Source organism: Nipponia nippon, unplaced genomic scaffold (genome assembly GCF_047370975.1).
Source record: "Nipponia nippon isolate SJK-2023a ecotype South Korea unplaced genomic scaffold, ASM4737097v1 scaffold_5, whole genome shotgun sequence".
Classification (NCBI taxonomy): domain Eukaryota; kingdom Metazoa; phylum Chordata; class Aves; order Pelecaniformes; family Threskiornithidae; genus Nipponia; species Nipponia nippon.
In genome coordinates this window covers 26,578,873-26,598,137 of record NW_028262369.1, presented here as the reverse complement: position 1 = coordinate 26,598,137, position 19,265 = coordinate 26,578,873, and the positions used below count along the sequence as shown (strand labels likewise).

Below are 19,265 nucleotides of genomic sequence, written 5' to 3'. Positions count from 1 at the left end.
GAGATGGTGTTATTCCCAAGATCCTCTTTTTGGAACACTGATGTTGTTTACATCTTCTTGATCAGAAGAGAACAATGGTTTTTACTTATTTTTAAAGCTCTGTTTTGCAAATTAAAAAAGCCCCTTACAACCTTTGAAAATGTAATTAAAGATACTCCTTTTATTCTTTTAACTGTTTAAAATCCTTAACCAGTTTCTTTTTCTTTTCTAAACTACCATTTGAAACTTTTGCACTCAGAACTCTATGGGTTATTGTTCAGCTGAAGGAATGAAAAGAATTTCATTAGATGTGTTTTATGTTTCTTGATTAAAAATGTCACCCGAGGCTCAGTGACTTGTTTTACGTTAAGTGACTGCTGCGTGCTTTGATCATCACTTTATTAATGCTTTAATGAATATTAAAAAAATAAAGCACTGTATTAAGAGTTAAGCTCTCATATAAGGAAACTGAATCGCTTTTCCAAGAACTACAGTATTTCTCACTCAAACATTTCCTTCTAGATTAAGGTTTTCTCCAATTCCCCTTTAGCCTGCTGCAGACTAAGTTACAGGAAAGCACAACAATTACATTGGAGTAAGATTGAAGAGGGAGCAAGAAAGAGAGCAGAGTAGCATGTTTCTATTCAAACAAATACATTCCAGACTTACCATGCACTTGTTTGGTTTTTCTCCAGAATGAACCCTCATATGAATCAGCAGTTTGTAACGAGCATTGAAGGGTTTATATCGGCGGACACAGCCTGCCCAAAAGCAAGTGAAGTCCTCTCCTTTCCGCTGGTCAATGTGAGTCTTTTCTATGTGTCTGACCAGTTCATCTTGTTGGTCGTAAGTGGCACTGCAGTCAATCCACCGACAGACCTGTTTGCCATTGCTGAGGTCCTGTTCATCCCCGTCGCTGGGCTGGAGGGACTTCGGAGACATAGAGGCGTGTAAGTGAGGCAGTGTCCCTTGCGTTTGGCTTAGTTGCTGGTGTAGATGGTAAGGGGGAGGCAGCCCCTGATGATGTCGAAAAAGATCAGCAGTGGAGGAATAATCGTCAGCTGGTTCTTGTTTTAAGAAACTCACCTTCTGGGTGCTGTGCGAGGTGTTTTGATGAGGAATGCTAGTACCATTCATCATAAGGCTGAGGCTTCCATTCTCCTCGACTTGCTGCATTTGTATCTGCTCACAATCACTTCTGTCACATTCAGCAGAAATAGGTACAAGACATGCTGGAGGGGAGGGAATACTGCAAGGGTTTCCAGGCTGAGAGCAAGACTGGGACCGAGAGGATTTTTGAGCACTGTGATGACTGATCTCCACGGGATGAGAGGAAATGCCAGCTGAATTAGTTCGCAGTCCATTCACACAGGTGACCAGTGACGTCTGTGATGTGCGGATGATAGCTGTAATATCAATTCCTTCAGCTGAAGACGGCACAACAGAGATGCATCTCTTCTTCAGGTTGCTTGTTTGTAGCCTGGCTGAGTGCTGAGGGGTGCCAAGTGACAAAGGACCCAGGGAGGAGCTATGCTCATTATTAAACAAGTAGGATGAAAGTGAATTTGTAAAGTTATTATTCATTAGGTCTATTTCAGGATGCAGACTACTGGAGGCTCTCAGCTCCATCCCCTCTGTAATCCTCCTATGTGTGGAAGCCTCAGACAGAACCTTATAATCACTCGGGCATTCTTGTTTAATGTGCTGAGCCGGTTGACTTCCATTCAGGCATGGAGCAGCAGAATCTACTGAGTCTTGAAACCTGGGTGACCTGTAATACAGTTTTCATTAAGCATCACTAACTACCACAGGATTTATAATTTTTGTACAAGACACGACACTTGTTAAGCCCTGGAGAATGGAAGCACTTGCTCTCTGCTGAATGTTGCCTAACGCAGCAACTACACCAAAAAAATCTGCAGTGCTTCTTCTACAACCCTTGTAAAGGCAGCATCATTTTACAGAGGATTAATTTTACACACTGGGTTACACATGGAACAGACAATCTCCCCTCCACTGCTACAGGCAGTTCATCAATCACAATCTAGGTTTTCAATGCATAATAGATCGGCCAAAACAATAGCTGAGAATGAAGTTTGAGAGCTTTGGGCATTTCTGAATTATTCAAATATCAGCATTTTCCTCAGAGCACACTGGGAAAATGCCTTGGCATTCTTGTTCACACAAATCAAAAAAGGCTAGCTGAGCTTTGCTTACATGTCAGAGAGATGCTTTCCTTCACTAAATTAAAAAAGGAGCAAGATCAGTGGGGAAAAAAAGGAATACAAAGAAAGAAAGGCTCACTTTCAACCAGTGGTCCGGTCAATGAGAGATCAGCTGAGTATTTACTTCTAAGAGGTCTATAAAAGATAACTAAGAAAAGTTCACAACCAGTAGATTTAAACCGGCAGTCTGTATATTCCCATTTCCATTTTTCCTATTAAAGTCTACACGGGTCTGCAAATCAAAAGACAACTGTTCTGTAGAAGTGATTTTTAATCTTTTTTGATGTGTGCTGAATCCAGCCACTCAGTAAGCAGAACCTTGAGGAGCCCCACACACCCTGCATTTAGGTAATGTTTCCTCCTAACATTTTCTTCCAAGTAGTTAGCAATTGGTTTATGCCTTAAAATAAAACACTTTGTCTCAGCTATAAACATTTACTGTGGAGGACCCAACTGTGTTTTTTCTTAGGACGAGCAGGTGTTCCTTACATATCTGTAAAGCATGGTAGGGTTTAACCTATGGCTTCATCATGCAGCGATGTGCCAGACGGAGAAGAGGAAACAGTACATCTGTGCGCAGGAAAGATGTACCTGAACTAATAAACCCTCCAGAGAGGTGCTCCATGGCTCTTACACTGACATGTTCCATTTAAATGAATTTTATACTTTTTTGATGCTAGCACCACAAAAGCTGAAGAAAACCTGGCCATTTGGCAACTTGTGTGTGACACCACAGCTAAGACAAATCTGACACATTTTAAAGCACGAAACACACATGCATAAGGTATTTTGGACATATACATATATTAAACTGCGAAGCTGCTGAATAAACTGCATTTATTTTATGACTTAGATGATTTTATCACTATTATTTCCATTAATCCACCACTAACATTAAGACGGGAAACTGAAACGACTTCTAACACTTCCTTGGTAACAGCTCGCAAAGAACTACCAATTAGCAAAAACAAAACAACAACAAAAAGCTTCAAAAAGACTTCCTTCCCATGAAATTAAGGTTGTCAAAAAATGACACCTGTCTAAGGCACACAACTGTCAACACTGCATTCACTAGTGCCAGGTTTCTAAGCTCCAACTGTTTGCAGCCAGTAGGGCTTGATATAAAAAACCCCTTAAGGTCATGAGAGAAGTGAGATTCCCCACCATTCATTGCTACAGAACAATCAGATCTTGCATTTGCCACCAGAAGTTTAAAAAGACTACATTTAACAATTTTAGAGGTTTCCATAATCCATTAATTATAATTTCTCCCTTTAGGTTTCCACAGTTGGTCTCAGGGTAAACTTAAAGCACCTGGTTTTGCAGACGGTAAATTAAAACAAACAAACAAAAAAAAACAAACCAAAAAACAAAAAACCAAACCCAACAGTATTCATACATTATTTTTTAACATTTACAGAACCATATGTCTGTAAAATACGTGGCATAAGCATATGTAAAAACCTTTTATTGCACATATTTGGGAAACCCTACCCTGCTTGCTTGTAGCTTCATTGCTCAGTAGAAAGTGTGCTGTTTTACACTCATTCTGAGAAAGGTTTAACAGCATACCATGACAGGCACAATACTTCCTATTACTTAGTTTCTTCTGTACAAGAACTCTTCTAAATAATTCAGTTTGTATCATAGTTCAGTGGTCCCAAAGCCTCAGGCTAAAGTAAACACAACACATTTCTTACATCATATAAAGCTAACCCAAGCCTTACATTTCAGCCTGTGATAACTGGTGTCATATTATTAAGCTTTATGTAAAGGTCCCATCTTGCCAGAAATCCATGTGAGGAGTTCAAGCTGGAGTCAGCACAGAGTATCTACAGGATGGATACAAACATCCCTGTCCTGGGAAACATTAGGTTCCGAAAACTCCCAGCAACATTGATCTGCATTTCCAGCACAAGATCTTACTTAGAGTCAGGACTGTATTGCTGTGATGCTGCAGTGCAGAAGATGAGACACACAAAAGAGGGGAGTTTTGAACCAAAAGTCAAACTGAAATACCTTATCTCAAAAGCAAATTAGATGAAGGCACTGAATTCATGCCTCCCGTTGCCACAGCCATGTTTTATTCATGCTCTGCCTACATAATGATAAGCACAGGCTGCTTGGGCAGATCAGAACCACATATTTTCTGGGAGTTACAGTTTCCTCTGTAGCACTGTATATTTAAATACATTATATACTCTGTTAGTTAACTCTGCTGGGAGAATCTGGCATTCTTTCAGTTTCCCGATGACTGAGTGGTGGGGTACTTAATGGAAACTTTCTGTATTCCTGGCAGAATTTTGTCATCACTGTTCTAGGGAAAGCCCTGCTTGTTCCTCTCAGTCCTGGGGGGTGGGGGGAGAAGGGGCACAGAAACAAAACTGATATGAGAGAGAGAGAGAAGGTGTCTGGCATCCAATTTGCTGGGTGGCTCCTCTTATATGCATTGACTATTTGCTCCTCTAATGGCATCTTGCTGTTACAGCCAGGGATCAGATTCCAGCTCTGGTACACGCAGGCAGTGCTGGCTGTAAGGATTTCATAATCTCTGGACAGTAGCGAAATATAAACACATATAGAACAAACAGCCAAGAGGAGAGCGAGCCGGACAAAGGACAGCAGGACAGTGTAAAGAGCACTGTGTGGACACGCGATCAGCATGAGGAGTTCTGGGGGACTTCCAGATGAGCAATCCTGGAAGGGAGTGGGGTCAGCAGGAGAATATACCCCACAAACCTCTCTTCACAGGGAGCATCCATGGACCAGGGATGGTCAGTCTGAGGCAACAGAATTGCTGCTTAAGCACGTGAAAGCTGAGTGTAAGGCTATCAAAGAGTAACAGCAGCCTCTCAGAGGATACTAAGGCAGTGTTTCCAAAGAGACTCCCTTACGTGGTAATTGGAGCCAGAGCATGAGGCCAGTAGCACCATGCCAGAAGTATTGCAGTTCCCAACTGCCCTCAAAGGAAAAGACAACCGTATCTGAAATCTCCAGATTATTTACAAAACATACATGCCTTCAGTTGCCACTGTAAATGTGCAATCAGTGATAACTGACAGTTTTAAGAAGCTAGAGGGGATTGTTTTGCTGTACATCCAGGAATCCTTTGCAACACTATCTGACTGCTCTGATGTCTTCCCCGGGTTTTATATGCCGAGCACTGAGCACACTGTGGGCGGGTTCGCTGTGTCTGATAATGGATTATTTGACAAAAGGCCAACATTAGCTGTGTGTGTGCTGTCTCCAATTGTGGTAAAGAAGGTATTAGGACTTTTCTAGTCCCACACACATTGCATTCACAGATAACATGTAGCAGCAATGTGTTGCACAACTTAAAAGCTATTAACTGAGTGGGGAAAAGGAGCCAGGAAGAAAAGGGATTGTGATTCTTGGATTAAGGCAGTCATCCCTAGAATACAGTTTCCGAGAGAAAGTGATTCAGGGAAAAGCTGAAGGGGGTAACAAGTTTCAGTGCACTGAGGGAGAAAAGGACAAAGCCAGTCATAACCCCAAATCCTGAGGGAGATTTTGGATTTCTAGGGGAGGTGCTCTCTGGTTTGTTTGGGTTTTCCTTGGACATTGCATATCCTAGAAATGCAGAATGGTTCAAAGCTCAATCCAGAGAGATTGTTGGATTTGTATCTCCCTTTATTTCTGTGCTGGTCACTAGAGCTGGACAGAACAACCAAATAGAGTTTGCCCTGACTTCCATGTGCTCAGATATCTGTCCATTCCAGCCCTATTTCTCTCATCTATTTTGATTCTTTTCCTCTAATGAAGGCTGAAATCTGGGGAGGCACAGAGCACCCTTGGCTCCCACTGACTTCACTGAAACCTGATGGGCACTCACCCCCACCTCAGTTATGTTCTCCTGTTTTCAGATCTTCAGGGAAAGACCATGTTTTCTGTTACTTGCTTGTCAAGAATCTTTACCATCACAAACACTATGAACAGAAATCATCCCAACTGCTGTCCACCTTCTCTCACATGCCAAGGTTTTGGCTCCATACCATGTGTCTCATGAGTAGTATGGTGATAAAATTAGACACTGTGCCTATGAGGTCCATAGAACAGAGCTGGGCATTGGCTTTACCTTGCAAATCCCATGCAGACAAAAGTAGTATTAGCCAGGTGGACATACAAGCAAAGCATGACCAGCAGGACACACAAACAACCCGTAAAGGAATGGAAGGGTCCTTCCAAGATATTCTCCAAACATTTCCAAACTGTTGCTTAGAAGCAGCAGAGTCTCAAGGCCTTAGACCATGCTACAAAGCAAAGGGGAGAGAATCAGGCCTATCACCTCCTACTTTCTCATGTTATGCAGCAGACAATCCTTTATGTTGTTCTGGGAATCCTCTTCCAAATGGGGGCTGGAAAGGTTCATATTTCTGAGGGTGGGTACTGTGATCCCCGGTATGCAGGTATCTGTCATTTCCTCATTATAGATTTTACAAAAAGGTTCGAAAAGATCTAAGCAGAGTACTTTCTTCCTCCTTTTGTTTGCTCCCACCCTAATTATCTTTGTTTCATAATTGTCCTCACTGACAGAAAAAAAAAAAGGTTGATAACTGCCAGTCCCACATTGAGCCCTAAAGAAGCTAGGAGGGAGCAGACTTACATCCAGCTGCAACGGCATCTTCAAATCTTTGTAGCAATAGCAGAATATTTTGTTATGTGGCATGGATATTATTTGTCCTTTTCAAACCAACAAACACACACACATAAAGCTCTTTCCACTTGCTTGCCATATTGCTGCGCCTCCTCCTGAAAACGCAGATGTTCTTACCCCACCAGTAAACAGAAAAGGGGAAACAAGACATAAGTATGTATAACAAAATCAGAAACAGTCAGATTTCCAAGACCAAGCTACAGGCCATATTTCCTCTTGCTGTGACTATGGAAATTTGGGCTTGATAGTTGCATGCACAAAGTGCCAATTACTCCAAGTATCTAAGATAAAGGCTGCAACTTTATTGAGGTTTTTCTTTTCTACAGCTCTTCAAAAAGGTCAAGATTATTCTGTATTATATCCCCTGCCAAAACGCAGCGTAATTAAAATAGATGGACAGAGTTTAATTTGTAGCAGGCTTCTATTCACAATGGATGCCTGTTTAGGGTACTTGTTTAAAATCTGGTAATGTTAAATTTGTAACAACAGCAAAAAAATAATAGAGTTCTGTGTTTTCATATAATTAATTTATAGCAAATGTTTAAATAGAGATTCTGTTCATAGCATATCCAACTACAGTGTATATATCAAAACCAGAGACCAAATTTTCACATTATGGCCTTAAAAGCAAATACCAAGGATGTGGCTGTATGGGAACATTGAAAATACTTCATTAAAGGAAATGCTGTAGAAATAAAAGTGGCATTGGCTTCCTGTAGATTTGATGGTGGCATGCCAAATCGCCATATGGGAGACATCGGTTTGGGAGTAAGTATCATCCCTGCCTTCCAGGCTGCAGTTTGGAAACAATATGGCTTTGGGGTGGAGGGTGGAGGTACGGAGGAGGCAAGGCTGACCCTACTTAAGCACCTGGCAAAACTCTCATTGACTTTTGACCATGCTGAAAGAGCTCCCCCAGAGAACTTGTGTTTACACATCAATGCAGGGGGCTGCGTCTACATATACAGTGACTCCTCCTGGCACTGTCTTGGACACTTGTCTGTGCCCACATACATGTCCCTGCAGTGCCAACCTGCAAATGAGCAGTGTGGTTAAATGAGCATCCAAAGACTTCTAAAATGAAGTAAAAGCCAAAAATACTCTTCCAAATGTCGTACCCACGGATGCTACTGGGAAGTAGTTCCAACAAAGAACCACTCCAGAAGAGCAAAGTACTTCAACCGATAAAACTTGCAGTGATACCTTATATCCGAGTGTGTCAAGTTCAGCTGACCAACATGCAGCAGTCTCTCACAGGACAGTGGGTGGTCTCGCATAAGTGGGTTTCCTGTGTGGATAAATAGACCTTGTCTGCAGACAGGTACTGAGCTACTTGTCATCTCCATGTCCATCATGTTCTTCTTCTCAGAGATCAAATTACAATGATTGTAGCCACCGTTCACTGCCAAAAAAAAAGAACAAAAATCATAAGCCTTTGACTAAGAACCCTCTATGCTCATTACTTCGTATGCTCATTTGTGTATTTTGTATGCTTATTTTGGATCTCCTTGTAAAATTCTTGTAAATGACATGGCAGTAGAAAGGAAAGGTTTCACAAGGAAGCAAAAATTAATTCCAAAGGAATTTGGATCTGTGAATTATGGTTGTTTACTTCTCTTTTTAAATTTTGTGGCTATTTTACACTTCATAATCTCACTCAAAAAACCTTAGTCTGATAGCTTGCCTTCTTTCTGTGTATTTTTATGGTAGAGTCTTGCCTGTGTTAGATTTTGGAGAGGGATGTTTCAGAGTCCCTTTATTTTCATGGAGAGGAGCTCTCTGAAAACAGTGACGTAAGTCAAGTTTTTCTTTGCAGACAATTATCTCTGTGATTATGACTTTAGATGGGCATGTTTCTACTTTACTGTCAGGTCAACAGTGTGAAAAAATGAAACTAATTTTGTTTCAATGTATACATTTATCTGTATTTTCCAAGTAAGCTATTATTATAAATGCTAATGCTAATAATAATATATTCTGCTCTGGTGAATATTAAATTTTACCAGACTTGGAAAACAGACTAGAGCTATAGCAATATTCTTCAGAAATATATATATATATATATATAACCACAAATTATAATCTAGCTAAAAAGAGAGGACAAAGGAGAAACTGAGAATTTAGACTGCATTGGTCAAATAATAGCAATTCCATTTAACTTAAAGCATATTAGTTGGGTTTTTTTACCTCGAGTGAACTAATCAAATACTCACAGATAAGCATGTATAAAAGTATTTGTAAGAAATTTAGCCTTCAGAGGCTAGCTAAAGAAGTTACAATGGCCATTTACCATCATTTTCACTATTGTATATGAATCATGCTTTTAAAATACTAGATCTCCCTCTAATCTGTTTTTTTCATGGAGACAAAATGTAATGGTGTCAGATACTAATGGCAAGCGTATTTCTGTAGATTTCATACAGAGTCCAGAAAGTAACTCCTTTACCCTTGTACCCAGTGCTTGTGGCGATGGGTACTATCGAGCTAGACTGCATTGTAGTTAGTCCATTCTCTACAAAGGCGCTGAGTGTTGCACACTGAGGAAGAAAATGAATTCTGCCGTCAAAGTGACAGAAAAGATAAAGCCTGCGCTCAATTTCATGGGTATCATTGATTCTCACAAGCATCACGGATTGTCCTTTACTAAGGTGTTACAAGGCACAGTTCATCTCACCATAGTTTTGTTTATGAGTTTTATCCAGACAATGTCTATGTCGTTCAGCCATCTCAAAATGGGTGTCTAAGGTGGGTGCACACAACTTCAGGACATGCTTTCCTCTCCCCCTTGACTAGAGAAGGCACTTAAACAAGCAACTTAAACTGAGTACCTGACTTTTAGACAGCTGCAGTTGAGTGAAATGAATCCCTCTGAGTAGCCATAGGACTTACAAACATCCTCATCACAAATAACCTACTTTACATGGCTGCCAGGTCTGGTCTTTCTTCTACTGAAACCCACATTGGACCTGCCATTGACAGCACAACTTCTACCATTTTAACACTATAATTTGTGGTATTATCTAGAGCAGGTATATATTGATAAAGAATCACAGAATGGTTTGGAACTGGTCTTTCTCCATCTTTCTTATAAGCCCCCTTTACATATTGAAAGGCCGCAATAAGGTCTCCCCAGAGCCTTCTCTTCTCCAGCCTGAACAACCCCAGCACTCTCAGCCTTTCTTCACAGGAGAGGTGTTCTAGTCCTCTGACTATTTTCACGGCCCTCCTCTGGAATTGCTCTAACAGGTGCAAGTCCTTCTTCTACTGGGGGCCTCAGAGCTGGGTGCAGCACTCCAGGTGGGGTCTCACGAGTGTGGAACAGAGGGGCAGAATAACCTCCCTTGACCTGCTGGCCACACTTCTTTTTATGCAGTCCAGGACACGGTTGGCTTTTTCGGCTGCAAGTGCACATTGCCAGCCTATATCCGGTTTTTCATCCACCAGTTATCCCCAAGTCATTCTCTGCAGGGCTGCTCTCAATCAACTCATCACTCAGCCTGTACTGAGTTTTACACCTATATTATATAGGTATTACATCTATATTAAATAGGTATAGTATTACCGAATTAAGCAGATATCACAGTATCTAGTTAATGATATTTTCACGATATAAGGGTAAGTAAAATTGTACTCATGAAGTTTTGCAATCACTGCAGTTTCGTTACATCGTTTATGAAGTTCCAATCAGAGATTGTGCTCATTTTAGTCAATTACTGCTTCAGCACAACTCCTCAGAGCAAAGGTACCCTTAACATTCATGAACCCCTGTTTCCTCTTACAGACAGCTGCTATCCCTATAGCTAACGAAAGGCAAATGGGAGAGCCTGAGCTGCTGTGGTCCTCTATAATTACAGTCGAATGCTTTGAAAGTGATGAGAATCACATTCACGTTTTTGGTGAGTATAAATGAGAAGAAACAGGTGACTGGGGAAGGCGGAAAAAGTCTCTGGTAACTGGAGAAATTGTGAAAGGGATCACAGCACAAAAGTCCATTCTCCTCCACTGGCTGGGCTCCACAGCCTCCCCATCATGCTCCACGGCACCATTGTAATAGGGAAGACCATGGCCGATGAAGATGTAGTCCAGGCAAGCATCCAGACCCATAGAAAAGAGCGGGTACATGTGACACCCAAATTACAAGTCTCGTGAGGCATTATTGTGACATTTCCAGAATAGAATTCCCTATTTCCCATTAAAAGTTTTCAGTGTTTGGCTGATATGTTACATTTCTTGAGCATTTATTTATTTGATTTTTATTTTTTTAATAAGTCAGAATCTCTGAACTTGGAAAAATAATACAAGGTTTTTCCTACCCAGCTCCATCACAATACCAAGGCATGTGATAAGTCTTAGAAAGTGTAGGCCAGCATTATTTTATATAAACAAAAAGCCCACGTAAGATTTTTAGGACTGATACATGAGATTTTAAAGAGAAACCAATTTGTATTTAAACTATACAAAATGGGCCATTAGCCCTCTTCCTGATAATTAATATATATGTTCTAGTTATTTAAGATTTATATTCTGAGATCTGAATTCACTGATGCTCTGTGATTGTTCTGGATGACTCTGAAGAGACTAAGAAACTGTACAGAAATGTAGCATCTTTTGGCCTGCTCAGGGCAGTTGTATTTGGTGGTTTTGGACCAAGGCATTTAAGAAGCTCATTTTGGATGCCTTTCAGCTTACAGTGGGTGTTTGTGATGATTAGCTCTGCCCTGCTTGCAATCATGACATAATTTATCGTTATATCCTCTGGAGTCCATAGCTCCATTGGGCTTTATTCCACTCCTATTCTGGCTTCATCCCATCATAATTTAACTCACTTCAGGGGTAATATCTACCTTAGCAAGACTGTATAATCAGACTTGTGGTTGTTAATTTGGATACATGAATCACATTTAAAGGGTATCCAAATACACTGTTGAACACTGGTGAAATAAGTTCTATACGCTTTTAAAGGCCACACCACCCAGAGAAGTTGATAATCAGTCATACTTACAATACCCAATTCACATTTCCTCACTTTTTCCATCAGCAATGTTACCTGAAATATATCCAAGATGTATCTTCCCTCCAAAATACTGTGGATTCTTTTAAAATGTTTAAGATTTATACTGGACTTGTAATAAAAACACTTACTTTCTTTCATTCCTCAAATGATACAAGTCTGAAATTCATTAGGGCTTTCTAAATATGCATTTTATCAATTTTATCATATTATCAAAACACAGAAACTTGAAGCTTCCACCAAAGTTCAGCAATACTAACTGTAGCACACACTGATACCTATTTGTGTGAAGATGGAAATTTCCTAGAATAACATGAACATTATCCCTCTGCTGTCAAAAATTATTATCTTCTCTTGTAGCTGTCAAATCAGAAAATACATTTTCTCCCTGCAAAGAAACAGAACACTTATGCTACATCTGTGAAATTATGTGTTTCAGCCAATCCACTGTACATTTGCCTTCACAAAGTACCTTGCAGATTTATTAACAAGAGCTAAAAATTTCTTGCACAACAGTGCCTTGAGTGAAGTCGCACTTGCATCAAAGCCCTCCAAAATGTGCCCACTACATGGAAGCCGGAACAATGATGGACAAGGAACAACACCAGTGGCTCACTTTTTGTTTTCCCCCACAGCAACTAAGACAAGAACCAAAAGATTGTGTCTGAACACAGACAGCCAGAGTCTACGTTCAACTGTTCAAGCACATGTGAAAGCAAATTCACTGCCTCTGAAAAAAAGGAAAAAAAGTCTGGTTTACACCAGTGTAACAGAACAGAATCTGGCCCCAGAACAGAAACTGGCTGTTCTATACAATATTAATATCACTGACTGGCACACACAAGATTTAAGCATTTTCCATGTCTGGAACTAGATCTCTTCTTTCACTGGTATCAAGGGGCCTTTAACCTACATACTGTAACTTAACAATAACAGATGAAAAGAGCACATACTCCTTGCCTTGTACCAGAGAGTTCACCCTGCTTTCAGTAGAACCATAGCTATTTCATAAATCCATATAAAAAAACTAATCCTAATTTACAGAGAGTAAATCTAATAAAAGCAGAATGATTTCCAGAAGGATCACATGGAAGTGGAATCCATCAAGGTAACTTTTGTCTTTCTCTTTTTCTGTCCTGCAGTTTTGATTTATATCTTTACATTTAAATGCTCGTGAAGGGAACGGAAGAGGTTGATACAGTAGTGTGCAAAGGCTGCAATCAGGCAATTCCTTCCATATGAGTAATCAAGTTAGTTCAATTTTGGAGATCTTGCTTCTTTCGTTCTGGGGTAACTGACTTTGGGGGAGTTTTTTCTTGATTTATGCCAGATTAAATCATGTGAGAACTGTCCCCTTGATTGTGATGAAGCTACACACGTCAGGAAGGACGGCTCACGCTGGTCAGAATCTGCAGAGTCAGCCCTACATTTCTTGCTAGGGGTAAATTCTCCTAGAGGAAAACAGAACATCTCCTCACACAAAGGAAAACCTGCCTGTGTAACAATGAGATCAACGTTTAAAACAACCCTACTAAAGGGCAATAGCTCTTTCTTCCCTGGGGAACATGATGTTTACCATTTAGGAAGGCTTTACTCTTACTGATAAAATTAGCTATTAAGGCTAAGAAGATAAGAGCAAGAACTTGCCAAAAGGGTAATTATTCAACAATAAACACATGTTGCCGTGCTTTGGAGTCTACCTCATTAAGGTCAATGAACAAATAACGGAATAATTGAAATGACTCACATTCAAATAGAGATAGCTTTGAAATATTTGCCTAACATACTTAGATATCCCCAGAGGATTGTGGGTTTTGCAGCGAAGACCAAACTAGGTCATTTGCTTTTTTTTCTTACTGCTTCATTCTCTTTAATTGCTTCTTTAAAAAAAAAAAAATTCCCATTCTTGGTTTTATTTGGATGTGATGTCCAAAATTTACCACGACAACACTGAGAAATGGAACGCTGTTACTGGCAGCTGGATGAATCACGTGAGATGAGTGAAAGACCAAACAGTACCAGATTTTCTCAAACAAGTGAAAACCATCCACACTGGAAGAGGCCATCAAAGCCCTCCACTGAGAGAAAATTATTAACTCAAAAGCTGCCAACACAGCAAAGCCATGTATTGTACGGAAGGTACTGTACCCATACTCAGCAACCCATTCCACATAACTAGCGCTGAATAATCTCCATTACTGTATGGCTGGAGTGACTGCCACAACTCCTATACAGTCAGTAATTTAAAGAGCATCAAGAGAGATGCACAGCACTCTGCTGCCTGCTTGAAGACTCTAATGAATGAACTGAAAGCTTCAGAACACAGAATCTTCAAAATGAACATACAGCATTTTCAACAACAATAACAAAATCAACACTTCCCCAAGTTTTTTATGCCTGTTGTGCCATTCTCTATGGTGAATGGGAGAGCTTGTCTTAATCCTACAATACCAAGCCGGAGGGACAGAAAAGTAGCATAAAGGCCAGAAAACAGATACTATAGTTGTTCTTATACCTCCTACAAGGCAAGTCCAACTGTGTGATCGTGGAGACAGATTTTCTATACCTTGTGAAAAAACATGGTTTCTCCTTTAGTTTCAGTGAACCATTATTAGAAAGGACATGAGTTTGGGTCTAAATTTTTCTATTATGGACACAGCTTAAGAGAAGGAAAAACATTTCAGAAGTAGGCTGGTGTGAATAGCCATGTATGACATTACAGCCTTAAGCAGACTTTACCCAAACGCGATATTGTTATTTTCACTTAGATCTTCAAGCTCATAACAAGATACCCTAAACGCGGACTTCCAGATCTTGGCCTGGAGACCCAAAAGAGGGGATGTTCAGATCTTTTCTTGACCTCTTTGCAGTCATTTGCACCATCTGGTACACAACAAACCTCTAGACATTTGGGTTTTTCACCACTTGGAAGTTCTGCACTTTAAGAGACCTTTGCAATAATTTCTAATTCAGTACAAGACTTCCAATAACATTTGACTATGAAAGATTACCTTTTTTAAATCACACAAACATGATGTGGTCCCAGACTGCCCGACCATGACTCTTTATGTAGGTAGATGTACACTCTCACAAAGCTTTGAAAACTCTACCTTTCTATTACAAGCTAAGTTTTACCCTGTGTATTTTGGGAAGTTCTGTGTTTTGATTTTGTCTCTGTGTGATATCAATACTGTGCACCACTAGGTTTCTTTCCTGGGGTAGAAGGTGGCAAGAAATCCCTTAGAGCTGAATAGCCCCAGAGCAGTGATTGAGGTGCAGAATTCCTTCCTTGTTCCATTAATTATCTGAGTCTTCTGTGATGCACAGGTAGTGAGTGCAGGATCTAAATATCATGCTGAGGAAACAACTACACAGATAGTAATTATCAAAGTCAACATTACATGGAAAAGTTACTAAAAGTGTTCAAATATAATTGCACCGTTCTTTAAGCCCATTGGGCAGCCCATGGGGTCAAACATATTGACTTTCAATATCATAGAATCATAGAATGGTTTGTCACCCACAGCTCCTTTGGTTCATTTAGACTGGCAAAGGAAGGCAACAATTCTTTCTCCAAAGCATCAAGACAAGAGATCTCCAAGTCTCTTGTTGCTGTTTGACCTTACCTGAGGACTGAAGTGGTTAACAGTAACAGCACTAAATTTTCACTGCTGCATTCAAGAGTTCATATCTCAAAGATGAACAAAGCAGCTCACACCACATTCCAGGTTCATCCTAGATCTCCGCATCAGTTACAACCTGTTCACATTTTAAGGTCTGTTTCATACAGCTGGTAAAGACTTGGCTTCATTTTTTTATAACGCTTGTACACTATCTTAAAAAAAACACAGTAAATGAGAACCAAAAGATTCTTTATTACAGAGCAGACCATACCGTATACTGAGAGCCAAGCGAAGACCCAAATTGTCTTACATTCGTGTATCAAAAGAGAGGTGGCAGATCCTCTGCCAATCTAAAAATAGACACAGGTGATATGAATCTATAAAAAATTAGGGTTAAAACCAACAGCATTCAATAAGATTAGAATAAAAAAGAAGGATCTCTTTCCTCCAAGTTTTTTTGAACCATCCTATAAAATCCTATAACAGAAATACTTATTTCTTCACTTTCACATTGATGTATGAGTGAAGACAGAAGGGCTAAGAAAACTCTTGTAAATGAAAACAACCCAGCTAGTGAAATAAATTGTCGAGTATCAATCTTAAAAACTTGTGAAAGATAAATATAACCCACATGTATCTTTCTAGTAAATTCTGGACCCAAAGCATTGGCTATATCTATATTTTTTATTTCATGTTTGATTTATTTTTAAAACAAGTTATTTGGATTGCATTTTATTTCTGTTCTGTGTAATTTCTTTTTGCAGACTACACACAGTATTTTAAAAGAGTGAATGAGTAGTGTTGGCATTATCGAATAAAGAAGTGTGGCTAATTTTATGTCAGTCTAACTTAAAACAATTTAAAAACATTTCAGTAGTTTAGAGATCTGTAACCTTTTCACCTTTGAGCATGTGGATAGATATGGCTCCCATATTTGACTTTTTCATGATATTTTAAAAGTAATCTTGGAGTCCGACAGGCAGGCAAAGAACGCAGTAACAATACACTACATCTTTCACTGCTAAAATGGCTTGCAATGTTACGTAGCTTAGATTTCCAGCAGAGACCTTCACAACACTTTTTGAAATTAGTGAGTATGGCCGAGATTCAGGAAAACACATGCCATGTGCTCAGGTTCCAGTGACTTCACAGCCTTAGCTGATGTTCTGAGTTAGGCTCTAGATGTGTAAGAATATAACCATTTTAGGCAACAGTGAATAGATTGTTGGAGAAATAAAATAACTGTCTCCTATCACAAGGAGTCTTTCGCTACACTCAGGTTTGAAACTCAACATTCTTGGCTTCCTATTTGGATCTCAGACCTCTAAATTATGCCCTCAAACAGAGCTGAGAGCAGACTGAAAATGACCATTGCCCTCTTTTGTGGCAGTCAGGACAAAACCTTTTGCAGTCTGATGAAACACAGGTCTTGTCATTACATTCATTGTTACAGAGTCTCCTCGGCTTGGAATCACCTTTTGCCTGTTGCCAGGCAATCTGAAAAATATTGTTCTCGGCACATCTGGCCTTTTTGTGGTCAGTTATCCTTCCTCACTGCTTGGATTTTAGTAACAGGGGGAAAAGACATTAAAATAAATGTTTTAGGAAAATATTAAGCTCAACAAACACTATTTTAATTAAAAGGAAATCCTAAAACCCTCCTAATGGGCACTTGGAGAATATAAGCTCAATGTAATGAAATTTGATGTATTTCTTTTTCTTTTTTTAAGAAGACCATGTTGGAATAGGTTTAATTCTTAGTATTTCTGATAGGTAGGACATATCATTGTAATTCTCCTTGCCCTGCCAAACACAGGAGAATAGGGGTGCCTCTGTCACCTTATGAGTAAACATGTTCAAAGGAGATGCAAATACAGACATTGGCCCCATTCTCCTTTCCCACTTCTCCACTCATCTCCATTCCCCCTTCATTTCTAAGCTTGGTTTGAAACCCTCTCTTCCACTGCCATCTTTAACCCTCTCCAACCTGTGCCTCACCTTCCAGTTTACGTTCCAGGATGCCTTAGATGCAAGACTCCTCCCACACTGTACAAAGCCTGCTCTACCAAATCCATTGTACTATTGAGATGCAAAAGTTTTAACCTTAGCTCAAGCTGGTCACACTATCTGGGTACCAGACAGCTGTATTTTTCAATGTGAGCAACACACATAACACACAGAAGCTGCTGTCAATCTATCTGGTTTAAACTCCCTGCTCTCACACATGAGATAGATCAACAACTTGTGCTCCCAGAGACCAGCTGAACCAGGATAAATCAATCCACACTCCCCAAATAAATGCCATTGTGCACATTGGTGTAAGGTACAAGAAAACTCTACACCGTTTAGGGTTATGTACACACTCACCTGCCCTTGTCCCCTTTGGTTTGTCTTTTTTGTTGCTCTAAATGGACACCACCAGGGTTTTCACAGCAGCCTGTAGTTAGACGGGGCCTGTAGGTTAAAAGAACTCCAGAGTGACTCTTTCAAGACAGAAGTTCACACATTTTGTGATGAGGGTACTTGAGTTGTTCCTATTGTAAACATGCTTTCATCATCGCTATATGACTCCATTGAGAAGACAGGATCTTTCCATACGTGCACAGTTTGAGAAAATCTATTCCTTTTTTTTTTTCCTCTAAGTCATTTAATTCACTAATAGCCAGAGCATGCCCACTACGAACTGCATGTGGGTTATTGCTTTCCCATTTACTTATTAAATCTTGAACTTTTAAACTCACAGATCTCCACTCCCCTATATTTTACTTAGTCCATTTAGTCTCTCTTTTCCATGGACGTTCTTAGCCAGCAGACCATGTAAAGACTCCGCAGGGATATATGCTCTCCCAAACATTTGAAACACAAGGATGTGCAGGGAATGAAAGCTGGGGTTTTGCCATATGGCACCTTGCATATGTCTTGTGTAAACATGTATGTCTCTATGTCCCAAGAAGGAATTTTATGTCTGCCTGGCTCAGTAGTACACTATATACATTAAAAAAGAAAAAAAACCACCACCCAACAGACCACAACAAAAATTATTTCCATCAGGATGTTGGGCTCAAAGATTTAGAAGCCTGGAAGTGTCACCAAGTCAGTAAAAGCCACAGAAGCTAACTGCTACAAAGACAGAATCACTGTAGATCACACAGGGTTATGCAGAAACGGTAAACTTTAAACAAAGGGAGAAGCTGGTAACTAAAAAGCATTTTGTTCTTTTCAGTACAAGCTAGATGGAAGAAAAGGTCTGGTGGGATGTGGATGCACAACATCTAGTCTTAAGGACCTAATTCTGATGCATATATTTGGAAACCAGTCTACATATTATCAAAGGAGACAGAAAATTACTCGTAATAGGAATCAAAATGCACTGGGAGTCTAGAAAGAACTTTCCATGTTGCTATGTGATGGGAATGCTCCAACACGTAAAGGGAAGACAACGGAGGGGAGCTAGTAAACCTGCACTGCACATCAGCTTCCAGCTATGGGTTGTCTTCCATTTGACAGCCCTCCAAAAAGTGCAAATTAAGCTGCTTTCCTATGAGAGGCTTCATGAGTCTCTCCTCTCTACTGATATCTTTGCTCCAAGCTCACTTGTTATAAGAGGTTCTTCCAGACATTTTTTTCCTGGTTCTTTACATATCAGAGTGATGAAAAACTACAGTGAAAAGGCATTTGATTGCTGAAGACTACACATTCTCCTAATGCAACTTGCATTGGTTTCTCCATTCTCTAATTAAAAAGGAGACATC

General features: G+C 39.9%; 1 protein-coding gene across 7 annotated transcripts in view; it reads right to left on the bottom strand.

The window, feature by feature from the left end:
* GLIS1 (GLIS family zinc finger 1) overlaps nt 1-19,265 on the bottom strand; it is a 207,664-nt gene that overhangs the window by 103,707 nt on the left and 84,692 nt on the right. For 6 of the 7 annotated variants that reach the window (XR_015698973.1, XM_087733114.1, XM_087733116.1 and 3 more), the window contains 2 exons: nt 8,083-8,281; nt 649-1,750 (listed from right to left, as the gene is read on the bottom strand). Coding sequence is in view for 6 of the 7 variants with exons in the window: in XM_087733114.1 (XP_087589240.1) it covers nt 649-1,750; nt 8,083-8,281 (1,301 nt within the window). In the remaining variant the exon portion in view is untranslated. Of the gene's footprint in view, nt 1-648; nt 1,751-8,082; nt 8,282-17,880; nt 17,968-19,265 lie in introns of all 7 variants that reach the window. The other variant, XM_087733118.1, reaches the window with a different exon arrangement.